The sequence below is a fragment of the Pecten maximus genome, chromosome 18 (genome assembly GCF_902652985.1).
Source record: "Pecten maximus chromosome 18, xPecMax1.1, whole genome shotgun sequence".
NCBI classification, from domain to species: Eukaryota; Metazoa; Mollusca; class Bivalvia; order Pectinida; family Pectinidae; genus Pecten; species Pecten maximus.
This window is the reverse complement of record NC_047032.1, coordinates 30,198,513-30,216,050: the sequence shown is the minus strand read 5'-3', so window position 1 is coordinate 30,216,050 and position 17,538 is coordinate 30,198,513. Positions and strand designations below refer to the sequence as shown.

At 37.5% G+C, this 17,538-nt stretch overlaps 1 protein-coding gene across 3 annotated transcripts in view; it reads left to right on the top strand.

Annotated features, from left to right (window-relative positions):
* The window catches only part of LOC117316509 (STE20-like serine/threonine-protein kinase), a 71,953-nt gene that overhangs the window by 9,293 nt on the left and 45,122 nt on the right, over nt 1-17,538 (top strand). Inside the window, exons 1-3 of one of the 3 annotated variants that reach the window (XM_033871127.1) lie at nt 2,690-4,001; nt 9,366-9,450; nt 10,255-10,321. In XM_033871127.1, coding sequence (XP_033727018.1) covers nt 3,837-4,001; nt 9,366-9,450; nt 10,255-10,321 — 317 coding nt within the window. In that variant the 5' untranslated portion in view covers nt 2,690-3,836. Of the gene's footprint in view, nt 1-2,689; nt 4,002-9,365; nt 9,451-10,254; nt 10,322-17,538 lie in introns of those variants that run through there. The other 2 variants (XM_033871126.1, XM_033871128.1) reach the window with 2 other exon arrangements.

The following is a 17,538-nucleotide window of genomic DNA, read 5'->3' as shown; positions in this document are numbered from 1 at the left end:
AGTCTGTAGAAGTGTCCTATTGTCTGGGTTCCAGACACGAGTTCCCATTGTGATCTAAACAGACATGCTGACTTCATGTTTAGTGGTAACCTCAAGTTCAGGTACCAATCACTAGACAATCTTAAGATATATGTGAATGAGATATGAGGATTGTTATAATTTGTGAACTGGGGATTTGATCAGACAATGAATGAATTACTAAATGTTTAAAATGGAATCTGGTCTAACTATTTTGAATGAGGAGTTGGCTGTGTGGCAATCAATTTTTTAACTTCAAGCATTTGAATTGAAACATTAAACTGTCAAATTTCGTGAACAAGGAGATAGATGTGTACAGACAGTAATTGTAAACAATCGTTTGTTTACAAGAATACTGAACTTAAAAACTGATATTTAATTAGTAAACTGGAATGCTGAACTGAAAACTTTGTGAACTCACAGGAAGTAGAGACAATTGTAAATGTTGTGAACTCATGGGAACTAGATACAGTTGTAAATACAACTTATAATTCTTGAACTGGAATATTGAATGGTTTTGTGTGGATGGGATGGCACTTGAAGACTGGTAACCCATTCAATGTGAAGTCTTGGTTATACATGAGATGTTCAACAAAAGACATTATTTTGAGTCAGAATGGATTTTAACAGATAGAACAGGAAACATTAAGAGAAGCAAAATTAAAAGCAGATAAGGAATTAGAAGAATTTGTTTGTCGACAAAGTGCCCAGAACTTAATTTAATAGCGTAGACAAATTCTATCTCTGTATTGAATCTTCTACATTAAGAGAACACCCTTATACAGGAATGGATGAGAGGAAAAAGTAACTTTTGAAAACCATTAACTGCTGGGAAATTCCACGCACTGCGAAGTGTATTACTAATCATATTAGCAAAAGAAAATTAAGGAAGATGATTTCAATATACTGTAAGAAACTTCTATCCCAAGTGTGTCAACAGAATTTCATTTGTAGCCGGAGAGTAATTCAATAAACTTGACAGAATTCTGGTGTGTAGAAAAAACAGAACCAAGTGTTTGAACGGAAGGTGGAATGACGGAATTGCGATGTGCTAGAAAATAGGCAACATAGAAGTGGTTTGGATGGGTTTTCTCAGCATTTAATTTTTTCGTGAATCATCATTAAGCTGTCATCGTTAATTAGTACCTTGGAAATTATAACAAAATAATCATTGTGATATTTGAACAGATAGCTAACAGTCCTGCGAGGAAATTATTAGAAAAGAAATAATTTTTAAGCAGAGGAGCAGGAGTGTTCAGATGATGATTGAATAGGAGTGTTTAGATGATGAGGATGATATTTCTTTTTTTTTTTTATTTTATTGTAGTAAACATGTTGATTAGGGGTAGTGTTGATGTGGCCATGAGTTAGAGATAACTGATCAATGGGCTGACTATGTAGGTACTGAGCCAATCACAAGTCATCCCTTTGTTTATACACTCCAGTGTAAGTCATTGTGTAGGTTGCCATGGTTGTGCGAGGTTTTTTTGTGGTTTGGAGGCATTCTTTAGTTAACTCCGCAGAGGAACAGTGATTCTACTATAGAAATATGTGGCGGCTGATGTGTACATTTGATAGGTTTCTATACTGTGTTTTAACTGAACGAGTTATGCCAGAAATAATTTTGGGGAGTTGTATGTATTTTTAACAATTTATACTGGATAATTAGGTCTAATCTTTAATTTCTCCATACAGGAAACATATTTTCTTTGGAATATTGTAATTCATTATATCAGGTCATTTTGAGATAAGTTTCCTGTGTTTTAGGTTACAAATTTGAGGGAATAAGATTAATATTTTTAAGATGAAGAGTTTGGTCACAAGTCTTTGAATTATGGAATTTACTTCAGGTCTAGTAGGTAATTCATCAGATGTGTTCCTCCCTAACAGAAGTTTTCCCAGTTCATTTAATGGGCTCGTTATGTATTAAACTAGACAAGCAGCAAAGTCTCAACTCGAAGGAAAGAAACTTCTCCTCAGTAATATATATTCCAATGATATAAAGGATAGTGACATCTAATATATATATCTCTGACTTTCAAGGACTATTCTATAGATATTTGTAGGTCCGATTGTCCGCTGGTTATATATGAAGGTTCTGTGTGGTCAGAAACATGTACCCCAATTGACTCCCCAGTGGTGAGATACAGGATGAAACCCTCCAGCTGAAGTTTGATTTGGATGCCAGAATTGATCACTCCCCCTCCCTGTGCTAGGATTACACTCCAGAGATCTTCTGTGCATGTTTTATAGGTAACAGTCATTTGGAACTGGTCCAGGGGGGGTCCTGGAGGGAAACTTACACAGGTATCAAAGAGGAGTTAGTGAGTTGGGGGCTCTGTATGGGGTACATAGATATCGTAAACATGATAAATAGAAACACCATGTCATAGGACTAGAACATTTAAAGATATTTGTGTTTTATGAACTTTATGCTGAAATGCCAGATGAGCATGATAGAAGTTGATTTAAAGAGACTTTTAGATTGATAGGATAGAAGTTGATTTAAAGAATCTTTAGGATATTTCTATAATGACATACAAGTTGAAGTTATTTATGATGAAGATGACAGTGCTAGCTGTAAAATAAACAAATCCATGAAATATATGTTCATTTCATATATTCTGTGATATATTTTAGGAATATTTCAGAAAAAAAGTTTTTTTATGATATATTTATCAAATATTTAAGTTTACTACAATATATTTATAGAATATTTCAGAGAAAAGTCGAAGATATGTCGGGTTTGATAGTGAATGAAAACTTCATAAAGACTGAAAGATTTTTACTGTAATCATAAGACACCTATTAAGCCCAAGAAGGAAGATGATTACACTGATACTGTACAGATTTGGTAGAGATTTGAGAATGTAATGTTTGTGTACAGGCCCAACAGAAGTAGGTACTAGGATGATTACTGTGGCCTGTAGGCTGATCATCAATATAGTGTGATGTTAGATCAGATCCTGGTGTTATGAAACCTGACTCTGGTCTTGTCCAGCTTGTTCTGATGTGTGTAATTGGTACCAGGGGGTGTTGGTGACCCCCTGGGAGTCCTCCACTGGCCTCCCCTCTGACACCCCCTGGGGATCCTCTGGGGAACCCGTGGCAACCAGTAGCTGATGATGCTGAAGTGCTGCAGAGATAGGGGAGTGTGCTATTTATAGCTCAGGATGGTGAGGAGTCTGTGGTACAGTGTTGGGAGGAGAATTACATACTTTACTCTTTCCTGGGGCCAACTTCCTCCCACTGAAACACAGTGAGGGCTTCTGTCATTCTCTATCACCCTTCTACATTTCGGAACTTTCTGCCAGTGACTTGGAACTTTCTACCAGCTTCCCCAGAAGTTCCACAACTTTTGTGGAGTTTTGAGAATTTCGTGTGCTGGGGGATGGTGATACCTCCTGGGATGTATGTGGAGCCCGGTGTACATTGATGTGTGTGTTAGGCCTACCAGTCTGTCTGTTGAAACAGTACAGCAGTATCACTTCAGCTTCACAGCTTACTTGTTCAGTTGTATGACTGACTGGATTTAAGTCATATGACTGACTGGATTTAGTTGAATTTGTGAACTTGGATTACCATTCCAGTGATAATCTTGGGAGTTTCTACTCAACCCTTTTGGAATAACTTGGCTGTGAATAATCTCTTGTAAACAGAAGGATTATTCATTACAGATCTTTCTCCGTTGTTTTATAATTTTCACACTTTTTTATGACGAGCCGGAAATAGTAATATTTGTGGTAAAGTTGGTGTGAGAAATAACAGAGGAATTGTGCAAAGGTTTTAGCTGTAATAAAACCAATGTTGTGTCTGAGATGCGAGTGGATGGCCTTAGTCAGGCGGGTATAACGGAATGGGCTGCGATGCCTACCACACAAACCCTGTCGGGAGCGTCCAGTTCCTCCGGATTAAACGGGTCTCTGACCAACAATTACAGCTATAGTAGCTATAAACATGACAATGACTACCAGAACATCGCGGTAAGACAGGTTTGATTGTAGTCGCATGTTTCTCACATCAAATCTCTAGTATAATGTTTGTTTATATTACCATCTTTGGACCAATCAGACTGCCTTCTAGGCCTGAGTTATCTCCCTTTAGGCCATTCTAGCTATCTCGTCCCCCCATGTCTAATACTGACTTTCTTTATTGTTGTGTTATACTTAAATGTCATCCATGCTTAGATAGACTTAGAAATAACCTGATTGGTTTCAGCGATGGTCATAGCAAAACAGTAGATTGTTTACTTATTACATGGCCCCACCCTACCCTTTAAAAAAAATATAATATAAAAATAAATAAAAATAAATAAAAGTAAATAAAAATAAAAAAGATGTAGATATTCCTTGATCTTCAGAACAAAAACTATTTGTACTTTTCTAAGTGGCAGTTTCTGATTGGTCTAAATATGTGACTTAGGATGAAACGTGAATCAATGTATATTACTATTTGATAGATTTAGAAATGAGATATATGTATGTTTATTAAGGTTGAAAACTACTTTTGAGGCATATGTATATATATAAACTTTATCTGGAATTGTTTTATAATATTATAGACCAATACATTGTGTTGGAAAGGATTGGGGGGATGGGAGAGGGGAGGGAGTAATTGGTTGTCTTGAATACCTTGTTGCTGTTACATATAATAGAGAATAAGACCTGTCCTCACTATCAAAGGTTTGTTTCTTCTCGTTACTCATTTTCCTGGTGCTTTACAGCAGTTAGTTTTTACTCCAGACCTGTCATTGCCTTAGCAACAAAATTTTGGGTTCAATCTGCATTTTTAAGTAGGTTATTCAGTGCTTAGGAATTTGTTTCACTTTTTGGTGTTTCTCTCTAACTGTAACATAGATCTTAACAGACTTTAAAACCTTATTTAAGACCTAATTTAATAACCTCATCAAGGGATGAGTAAGCAGAAGAAATCTGAAGAATTAGCAGATGATATTACTGACAGTTGTCTCCCTTGGGTATGTTAGATTTGATTAAATCAGAACGGAAGGACCTAAGTAGAGGGAAAAAACCCATGGGTGTATTGGAATGTGGTGTTATCTGACCTAGGATTGTACAGCTGATGGGGATTCACGTAGTTCTGGTTGAGAACTCAGTGGAGGGAGAGGTCGAGACACTAGTCTTCCTAGACAGACGCTTAATTGCTGCCATAATCTAAACATAAACTGAAGCTTTGTAATTAATTAATACATAATAAGCCCACCGATATCTTTTCCTGTTCAGTTAAATTACCATCAAGTGCTATTTCATGGTCCTGTAATATATAAGCACATCCTGGACCTGGGCTTATTACATGATAAGACAGTAATATACAGGAAATAAGATACATTGAACGGGACAATATTGTATTGGTCGATAGGTACACAGGTGACACTTAGAACCAGGTACATGGGTGACACCTAGGACCAGGTACACAGGTGACACCTAGGACCAGGTACACAGGTGATACCTAGGACCAGGTACACAGGTGACACCTAGGACCAGGTACACAGGTGACACCTAGCCTAGTACACGGGTGACACCTAGGACCAGGTACACCGGTGACACCTAGGACCAGGTACACGGGTGTCACCTAGGACCAGGTACACGGGTGACACCTAGGACCAGGTACACGGGTGACAGCTAGGACCAGGTACACGGATGACACCTAGGACCAGGTACACAGGTGACACCTAGGACCAGGTACACGGATGACACCTAGGACCAGGTACACGGGTGACACCTAGGACCAGGTACACGGATGACACCTAGGACCAGGTACACGGGTGACACCTAGGACCAGGTACACGGGTGACACCTAGGACCAGGTACACAGGTGACACCTAGGACCAGGTACACAGGTGACACCTAGGACCAGGTACAAGGGTGACACCTAGGACCAGGTACATAGGTGACACCTAGGACCAAGTACACAGGTGACACCTAGGACCAGGTACACAGGTGAAACCTAGGACCAGGTACACAGGTGACACCTAGGACCAGGTACAAGGGTGACACCTAGGACCAGGTACACGGGTGACACCTAGGACCAGGTACAAGGGTGACACCTAGGACCAGGTACACGGGTGACACCTAGGGCCAGGTACATAGGTGACACCTAGGACCAAGTACACAGGTGACACCTAGGACCAGGTACACAGGTGACACCTAGAACCAGGTACATAGGTGACACCTAGGACCAGGTACACAGGTGACACCTAGGACCAAGTACACGGATGACACCTAGGACCAGGTACACCGGTGACAGGTGACACCTAGGACCAGGTACACGGGTGACACCTAGGGCTTGAGCTGAAGGCTAAGAAAACACATAGGTAACAGTCTGTTGTAGGATAGTCATATAACTATTACAAGCAGTTCACAGGAAAACCTAGTTTGTCATAAAATTGAAATGTCAAAATAATTGTTACAAACAATATGAGAATACCAGGCAGATAAACTGATTATTACAGGTGGATCAGATCTGACGTAAGGAATTGGATTGTCAAAATGTAGATTATATCATAAAAGAGTTTGTGGGAATGTTGCACTGGGTAGTTTACGACTTTTGATTAATATCACATCATCTATTTCTGTAGAATTTTACAGGGATTTTGTTAGGACTGGAAATTGTTGCCAAGACAACATACTAAATAGACATGGTAACTACAAACAAAACTTCCCATTTCTTAATAAAACACAAATTAATATATATCGTTCCTGCAACATCGTTTCCAAGTTATGAGGTTTTAAATTAAGTTTTGCGCCATTAACCCTGATATCCCCCATTTACTTGTTCAGTGAAATGATCCATGTATGGATTTATACTTTGAGAAGTTCATTTGGAGGGGTGGAAGGATTAATTCAAATACATTTGTTTTCACTTAAACTTTCAATTTAGACAATTTACATGTGATGTACATGGTGGTTTCTCCATGTCTGGGGATGGAGGTAGGAAGTAAAAAACATATAACATGCTATCGATCTCGCCTCTATCCACTACCAAAATATCTACACAGACTAGGATGGCATCTACACGACTTTCAGCGTTATGAACTTTATACCTCAGCTCTATATTGACATGTAAAACTCAACAAAGACCAAGATACAACTACTTTTTGGAATGTTTTATATGGTTGACTAATTTTCAAATGTTGTGCAAAGTTGGATATTTTTAGGTGTTTACTTGAGTTGGTAGACTTTCATCTGTTTAACAAGGTTGGCTATTTTTAGCTGTGAGTTTAATTAATAGACTTTCAGCTGCTTGACAAGGTTGAATATTTTTCAGTCCAAATTGCTTTGAGTGCACTGACTTTCAGCTGCTTGACAAGTTTGAATATTTTTCAGTTGTACTTACCCTGAGTTGACCGACTTTCAGCTTCTTGACAAGTTTGAATATTTTTCATTGACAAGTTTGAATATTTTTCAGTCTTAATTACCTTGAGTTGACCGACTTTGAGCTGCTTGACAAGTTTGAATATTTTTCATTGACAAGTTTGAATATTTTTCAGTCTTAATTACCTTGAGTTGACTGACTTTGAGCTGCTTGACAAGTTTGAATATTTTTCATTGACAAGTTTGAATATTTTTCAGTCTTAATTACCTTGAGTTGACCGACTTTGAGCTGCTTGACAAGGTTGAATATTTCTCATGTGTTACTTTGAGTCGCTAACATGTGTCTTCTGAAGTTGAGGCTAATTACCTTTGGCTGTTTCATTAGTTGCCAATTTTGCCGTTTACTTCATCACAGGCCAATGAGAATCTATGTCAATGTTGACATGTACAGGGTACTACGGTCTCCTTCAGCAGATGGAACTAGTTAGTATGTACTAGCTGACTAGACAAACACTCTAGGTACACACTCCTAGCTATAGGTTATAAATAGGCACAATGTGAAGGTCACTTCATTGTCAGGCATGATCAATACAAGGTCAAGGTCATCAGGGTGTTGTGAGATTAAGTGAAATTAGTTGTGGGATTATATTTTAAAAGATATAGACCAAAACGAAAGTTGTTTTGATGCCTAATTGCTCTGATAATCATCTACTGATTAAGACAATTTAATTTTCAAGGTTTGTTTATTTTTGTTCATTAAAAGGTGATATTGTCATGATATGGTTTGTAAAATTTACCAGAAAATTAAAACAAATAAATATATATATAGTATGCCTCAAATATGAAATTAACACAAAAACAAATCTAAATCAAATATCTAAATAATCAATATTTAAATACTGTATAAAATCTTTTTGAAATAGAAAATTGCTTACCTATAGTACTAATGTCTTTTGTGTGATAATTTATAAGAATTTTCCTATAAATACCATTGACTGTAATTCTATATAGACTGCCGGCAGATGATGTATAGGGTAATTTTAGATAATTGAATACTGGTGAAAGCCTCTTGTTTATGTATGTATCAACTGACATTGTTATAGCAGCACCACTATCAGGTCTGTCTATCCTTGTGACCTTCATGTGACCTTGCTGTTGCCAGGGGATACATCACTCTTAAAAAGACTCCTTGCCCGATGTACAAAGATCATACTATCCCATGGCATCCTGAAACTTGTAATGATTTGATATCGTTTTTCACATTTAATTTCTTTGAAGTAAACTTTATTTTAATTATGACATATATAGGAATCAATAGATTTTTGTTGAATCTTGGTAATGATGAAATATTAGGTTTTTACAGAATTTCAGATTTTATTTGCTGAAATAATGGAAATGAAAATTATTATATCAACTGACATTCGTATCATTTATTTCCAGTTGGTAAATAAACTTTTACAATAATTCTTTTAATTTGTTCTTTACTTAAATTGCTGTTAAAAATGATGATGTAGTGTTTTTTTTCATCAACTGTACATTTCTGATTGTTTTAAAGCCTTAAAAGAGTGTTATTTGCGAAAATTATGGAGATAATTGAATGAAAAATAGTCTTCAAAAACAAATTTAAGATTGGATTTGTATAGTAATCCAAGGTCCTTTGAAGGTCACCAGGATATAGGCTTGACCTGTAGCAGTGTTGCTGTCTCGTTGAATGTAAAATATGTTGCACACACTGTTTAATGATGACCATATGTCCTGATGTATTTTTTTGTGACACATTCGCCTCCCTTATCTATCTCATGTGCGCCCTTCCACCTGACTTGCCGGTCAACCGACAATGAAAATGATCCGACTACACTATGGGCTGTCTAACATTTAATCTGAATATGAATGAACGATGTTTGGGGTATCATCCGTGCTGCCTTCCTGCCTCCCTTACCACGCCGATGACGATGTTTCGCTGTTGGGTGATTGCTGGGGTGCTGCCACCTGTTGGGTTTGGGGATGATGGAACAGGATGAAAGTGAGGCTGGTCCGAGAGTTGTGGACGATGAAGAAGGCCATCTGATCTATCAGCCGGGCGATGTCCTACAAGCACGATGTACACCTCTTTTCGTAACGTTTAGCCTAGAATATATCTTGCATCATAAGTGCCCCCTATTTGTGTATTATTCCTTCGATTGGCCTTCAATGTCCCAAATATTTCGACCTAATTTGGTCCCTATGATGTTGAATAACAATCGAAGGGGTAACACTGATGTTCGATCATGTTTCCCTTGGGGAGATGTTTCAGAGAATCACCCCCTATTTCATTAATCAAGTACCACTTAGAAAACGGGTTTTGGGTTTATTGATGTTAATGTGCTTCCTAGATATGTATTTTATATGAACCTATTCTTATATTGATCATAGAATATTGTTGAATATTTCATGCATTGCTTGCAATTTGGAGATTGTTGCATAAAATGAGTTATTGCCCTTAATTCAATGGTGACAATCTGGATACTATTGCTGCCAAATATAACACGTATATATTTCTATATCCTATATAGATATTAATCATTCATTATGAAATGTTTTGTTCACAGAATATTTAGCAAAATGGTAACACATGATCTGGGGGAAAACGTTTGCGTTTGTAAATGATTTCATGCCCCTAATTCTTTTGATCAGAACTGTAGCCAAATCTCCGTGAGCAGGAAGCAATTTCATGGGAAATTTTTCGAGAATGTTTCTCAAAGTAACTGAAGCATTGCTCATAGCATTTACTACCTTGGCATGTTCCCAGGGACTATTTACCCATTTTGGTAAAAGGAAATTCTTTTCTTTTCCATTTTACTGTTTTTCCATGTGAATTCCTTATCACATGCATGTGAGTTTACTGTTGTGATTGTTTGGTTTTCAGATGAAATTGTTTCCACCCTAGGAGAAGGTACCTTTGGGAAAGTTGTGGAGGTCAAGGACATGCAAAGGTAGGTCAAGGTTATTGTCCTCACTGTTAAACACTGGAAAACTGTTATACTGTAAAAACATTTTTTCACAGAGAATCTGAAAAAAAGATTATGTGATTGCATTGTATGGAGTTTCAACCAATTGATTGTTTTGCAGGAAAACAATTACAAAGTTTTGTGGAACATTGCCTATAGATAGTTTAGCTTTTAAAGATACAGTGAACATATTAATAAGATTGATTACGGTGTGCATAGCTTCAGAAGTCTGGCTGTCGGAGTTAAGGGGAGAAATATCAACATTGGACAGACAAATACTGGTAAAAGGATATTTACAATTCTGATAGGAGTTATTTTGGGACTGTCTTGGAGTAAGATATTGTTGATCCTGGCAGAAGGCGCCTGAATATTGAACATTATAACCAAATTTATCTTATTGGTGGGAGAATATTGGTTGATCTCCTCCTAACATTTTTAAATAGCTGTGCTGCAGGCCATTGAATCAAATGGAGAAACCTGGTATAAATTACCGAAAGTGTTGCCACGTTTGTTGTGTTGATGGAGCAAGGGTTATGTGAGCTATTGACGTGGGCGGTTACGTCGGAATAAGACTTCTACAGATCCCAAGAGATTCCTAACAAATTTGAACATCAGTTACATTGTTTATGGTGCGGAGTTGAGGAATTGAGATTGTGCCAACATGTTAAGATGGAATGACTATATGATAGCTGCTACCGGTCTTTTGTTGATATTTATAGTGTTTTATTTTGCATGAAAACCCAAATTCCAGCTAGTTCCTAATTTTAGCTAAATCGTGCATGTCACTGGATAAAATATTCACAGAATCTGGTGGTTCATAGAGGACTGCACATTATCTTTGATATTATTGGAATAGAGTTATTGACTGCACTGGAAATGTTCATTTGTTATTTAATTGACAAAAATATTTTCAATATCTCATGTTAATGCTTTTTTATAACTGAAACAAAAATTAAAGATAGAGAAAACTTACTGATGAGTAAAGTTTTGATCAAAATAATCCATAAGGTTTGAAAGTAAAGATAACTTCTGTGTAAGTACTGGTGAGAGACAATTTCTGTGTAAGTACTGGTAGAGATAATTTCTGTGTTAGTACTGGTAGAGACAATTTCTGTGTAAGTACTGGTAGAGACAATTTCTGTGTTAGTACTGGTAGAGATAATTTCTGTGTAAGTACTGGTAGAGATAATTTCTGTGTAAGTACCGGTAGAGATAATTTCTGTGTAAGTACTGGTAGAGATAATTTCTGTGTAAGTACTGGTAGAGATAATTTCTGTGTAAGTACCGGTAGAGATAATTTCTGTGTAAGTACTGGTAGAGATAATTTCTGTGTAAGTACTGGTAGAGACAATTTCTGTGTTAGTACTGGTAGAGACAATTTCTGTGTTAGTACTGGTAGAGACAATTTCTGTGTTAGTACTGGTAGAGATAATTTCTGTGTTAGTACTGGAAGAGACAATTTCTGTGTAAGTACTGGTCGAGATAATTTCTGTGTAAGTACTGGTAGAGATAATTTCTGTGTAAGTACTGGTAGAGATAATTTCTGTGTAGAGATAATTTCTGTGTAAGTACTGATAGAGATAATTTCTGTGTAAGTACTGGTCGAGATAATTTCTGTGTAAGTACTGGTAGAGATAATTTCTGTGTAAGTACTGGTAGAGATAATTTCTGTGTTAGTACTGGTAGAGATAATTTCTGTGTAAGAACTGGTAGAGATAATTTCTGTGTAAGTACTGGTAGAGATAATTTCTGTGTAAGTACTGGTAGAGATAATTTCTGTGTAAGTACCGGTAGAGATAATTTGTGTGTAAGTACTGGTAGAGATAATTTCTGTGTAAGTACTGGTAGAGATAATTTCTGTGTAAGTACTGGTAGAGATAATTTCTGTGTAAGTACTGGTAGAGATAATTTCTGTGTTAGTACTGGTAGAGATAATTTCTGTGTAAGTACTGGTAGAGATAATTTCTGTGTAAGTACCGGTAGAGATAATTTGTGTGTAAGTACTGGTAGAGATAATTTCTGTGTAAGTACTGGTAGAGATAATTTCTGTGTAAGTACTGGTAGAGATAATTTCTGTGTAAGTACTAGTAGAGATAATTTCTGTGTTAGTACTGGTAGAGATAATTTCTGTGTTAGTACTGGTAGAGATAATTTCTGTGTAAGTACTCGTAGAGATAATTTCTGTGTAAGTACTGGTAGAGATAATTTCTGTGTTAGTACTGGTAGATATAATTTCTGTGTTAGTACTCGTAGAGATAATTTCTGTGTAATTACTGGTAGAGATAATTTCTGTGTAAGTACTGGTAGAGATAATTTCTGTGTAATTACTGGTAGAGGTAATTTCTGTGTAAGTACTGGTAGAGATAATTTCTGTGTTAGTACTTGTAGAGAACAGGTTATATCTCAGGAATGCGACTGTGGCCAATTTAGATGTAGGGAGGGGGTGAAGTGTGGCTAGTGACTCACTGATATTTCTCAGACAGTCCAGATCTAGATTACAGATCACATGCTGTAACATGGAAGGATGGGAATCCTGGACTGGACCTGTTCCAGCATATATGTTATTGAAATCAACGTAGGATTAGAGGGTATATGGCTTTCTTTTTGGACTAGAAGATGGGTTTGAAGTTTCACATGATTTTTGACTTTGAGAGTGTCTGACCTTTGTAAAATGGGCATTTTTGTAGCAGATGGGGGCCAACAAATAACTCCTGACTTTCTCATAAATCTGAAGGGTTAGACTTATTTGTGGGGTTTATATGGCTATACCTATGACTAACTTGTTGCAGTGTTTGTAATCTTGATGTGTCTAATTATATAATGTGAAGTCACTAAGTAAACAGATAGTAGATGATACAAGAACTCTCCTAGTTCAGCCATTACTCTGATACTAGAGGTCCCCTAGTTCAGCCATTACTCTGATACTAGAGCTCTCCTACTTTAGCCATTACTCCTGATACTAGAGGTCCCCTAGTTCAGCCATTACTCTGATACTAGAGCTCTCCTAGTTTAGCCATTACTCCTGATATTAGAGCTCTCCTACTTTAGCCATTACTATTGATTCTAGAGCTCTCCTAGTTTAGCCATTACTATTGATTCTAGAGCTCTCCTAGTTTAGCCATTACTCCTGATACAAGAGCTCTCCTAGTTCAGCCATTACTCCTGATACAAGAGCTCTCCTAGTTCAGCCATTACCCCTGATACTAGAGCTCCCCTAGTTTAGTCATTACTCCTGATACTAGAGCTCTCCTAGTTTAGTCATTACTCCTGATACTAGAGCTCTCCTAGTTTAGCCATTACTCCTGATACTAGAGCTCTCCTAGTTTAGTCATTACTCCTGATACTAGAGCTCTCCTAGTTTAGTCATTACTCCTGATACCAGAGCTCTCCTAGTTCAGCCATTACTCTGATACTAGAGCTCTTCTAGTTCAGCCATTACTCCTGATATTAGTGCTCCTAGTTTAGCCATTACTCCTGATACAAGAGCTCTCCTAGTTCAGCCATTACTACTGATACTAGAGCTCTCCTAGTTTAGCCATTGCTATTGATACTAGAGCTCTCCTAGTTCAGCCATTACTACTGATACTAGAGCTCTCCTAGTTTAGCCATTGCTATTGATACTAGAGCTCTCCTAGTTCAGTCATTACTATTGATACAAGAGCTCTCCTAGTTTAGCCATTACTCCTGATACTAGAGCTCTCCTAGTTTAGCCATTGCTATTGATACTAGAGCTCTCCTAGTTCAGCCATTACTCCTGATACAAGAGCTCTCCTAGTTCAGCCATTACTACTGATACAAGAACTCTCCTAGTTCAGCCATTACTATTGATACTAGAGCTCTCCTAGTTTAGCCATTACTCCTGATACTAGAGCTCTCCTAGTTCAGCCATTACTCCTGATACTAGAGCTCTCCTAGTTCAGCCATTACTCCTGATATTAGAGCTCTCCTAGTTTAGCCATTACTCTAATACTAGAGCTCCCCTAGTTTAGTCATTACTCCTGATACTAGAGCTCTGCTAGTTTAGTCATTACTCCTGATACTAGAGCTCTCCTAGTTCAGCCATTACTCCTGATACTAGATCTCTCCTAGTTTAGCCATTACTCCTGATACTAGAGCTCCCCTAGTTTAGCCATTACTCCTGATACTAGAGCTCTCCTAGTTTAGTCATTACTCCTGATATTAGAGCTCTCCTAGTTTAGCCATTACTCCTGATTCTAGAGCTCTCCTAGTTTAGTCATTACTCCTGATACTAGAGCTCTGCTAGTTTAGCCATTACTCCTGATACTAGAGCTCTCTTAGTTCAGCCATTACTATTGATACTAGAGCTCTCCTAGTTTAGTCATTACTCCTGATACAATAGCTCTCCTAGTTTAGCCATTACTATTGATACTAGAGCTCTCCTAGTTTAGCCATTACTCCTGATACTAGAGCTCTCATAGTTTAGACATTACTCCTGATACTAGAGCTCTCCAAGTTTTGCCATTACTCCTGATACTAGAGCTCTCCTAGTTTAGTCATTACTCCTGATACAATAGCTCTCCTAGTTTAGCCATTACTATTGATACTAGAGCTCTCCTAGTTTAGCCATTACTCCTGATACTAGAGCTCTTCTAGTTTAGCCATTACTATTGATACTAGAGCTAGCTCTCCTAGTTTAGCCATTACTCCTGATACTAGAGCTCTCATAGTTTAGACATTACTCCTGATATTAGAGCTCTCCAAGTTTAGTCATTACTATTGATACAAGAGCTCTCCTAGTTTAGCCATTACTCCTGATACTAGAGCTCTCTTAGTTCAGCCATTACTATTGATACTAGAGCTCTCCTAGTTTAGTCATTACTCCTGATACAATAGCTCTCCTAGTTTAGCCATTACTATTGATACTAGAGCTCTCCTAGTTTAGCCATTACTCCTGATACTAGAGCTCTCATAGTTTAGACATTACTCCTGATACTAGAGCTCTCCTAGTTTAGTCATTACTCCTGATACAATAGCTCTCCTAGTTTAGCCATTACTATTGATACTAGAGCTCTCCTAGTTTAGCCATTACTCCTGATACTAGAGCTCTCCTAGTTTAGCCATTACTATTGATACTAGAGCTAGCTCTCCTAGTTTAGCCATTACTCCTGATACTAGAGCTCTCCTAGTTTAGTCATTACTCCTGATATTAGAGCTCTCCAAGTTTAGCCATTACTATTGATACTAGAGCTCTCCTAGTTTAGTCATTACTCCTGATACAATAGCTCTCCTAGTTTAGCCATTACTATTGATACAATAGCTCTCCTAGTTTAGCCATTACTCCTGATACTAGAGCTCTCATAGTTTAGACATTACTCCTGATATTAGAGCTCTCCTAGTTTAGCCATTACTATTGATACTAGAGCTCTCCAAGTTTAGTCATTACTATTGATACTAGAGCTCTCCAAGTTTAGCCATTACTATTGATACTAGAGCTCTCCTAGTTTAGCCATTACTATTGATACTAGAGCTCTCCAAGTTTAGCCATTACTCTAATACTAGAGCTCTCCTAGTTTAGCCATTACTATTGATACTAGAGCTCTCCAAGTTTAGTCATTACTATTGATACTAGAGCTCTCCAAGTTTAGCCATTACTCTAATACTAGAGCTCTCCTAGTTTAGCCATTACTATTGATACTAGAGCTCTCCAAGTTTAGTCATTACTCCTGATACTAGAGCTCCCCTAGTTTAGCCATTACTACTGATACAATAGCTCTCCTAGTTTAGCCATTACTACTGATACAAGAGCTCTCCTAGTTTAGCCATTACTATTGATACTAGAGCTCTCCTAGTTTAGCCATTACTCCTGATACTAGAGCTCTCCTAGTTTAGCCATTACTCCTGATACTAGAGCTCCCCTAGTTTAGCCATTACTATTGATACTAGAGCTCTCCAAGTTTAGCCATTACTCTAATACTAGAGCTATCCTAGTTTAGCCATTACTATTGATACTAGAGCTCTCCTAGTTCAGCCATTACCCCTGATACTAGAGCTCTCCTAGTTTAGTCATTACTCCTGATACAATAGCTCTCCTAGTTTAGTCATTACTCCTGATACTAGAGCTCTCCTAGTTTAGCCATTACTCCTGATACTAGAGCTCTCCTAGTTTAGCCATTAATCCTGATACTAGAGCTCTCCTAGTTCAGCCATTACTATTGATACTAGAGCTCTCCTAGTTCAGCCATTACTATTGATACATGAACTCTCCTAGTTCAGCCATTACTATTGATACTAGAGCTCTCCTAGTTTAGCCATTACTCCTGATTCTAGAGCTCTCCTAGTTCAGCCATTACTCCTGATATTAGAGCTCTCCTAGTTTAGCCATTACTATTGATACTAGAGCTCTCCTAGTTTAGCCATTACTATTGATACTAGAGCTCTCCTAGTTTAGCCATTACTCCTGGTTCTAGAGCTCTCCTAGTTCAGCCATTACTCCTGATATTAGAGCTCTCCTAGTTTAGCCATTACTCCTGATATTAGAGCTCTCCTAGTTTAGCCATTACTCCTGATACTAGAGCTCCCCTAGTTTAGCCATTACTCTGATACTAGAGCTCTCCTTACCAGGCAGTAGTGAAGAAACCCCAGCAGACTGATGTGATAAAAATACCCATAGCTGATCACATGATAGAAACATTTTATCTTCTGTGATACCAATAGCTTCTACCACTCTGTGTAGCATATTGGTGTAACCAATTCACTCTCCCTAATAGGTATGCGAGATATTTTGAGATATAATGTCGGCATTCACCAAATGTTGATAAAGACAATGGATTTATACATAGCTGTAAGTTTATTTTCTGGCATTGTTGTGTAACAGCACTCAGAGGTAAAAGTTTTTTGTCACCAGATTTCAACAAATACACAGAACAGTGGTCTAAGTATACTGATTCAAATGGCCTGTTCCCACAATATCTGGACCTATAGTATCTTAACATCATCAGGAATATGGGGTTGTCATCTCCAATATATTTGAAAGCATAAACCTAGACTATTTGATTTCTGCCACCAATTTATTATTGAAATGTTAATGATTACTTTTTGATGGAACCTCCGTTTAAACTGTCTGAAGATCCATACTGTTTCCTTGTGTTCACCTCATCCCCTGGGAAGTTAATTTTGAGGATACACAAAGTAAAAAACAAACAACTAAAGGTATTAAGCTGAGGTTTTATCCCATCAGAATA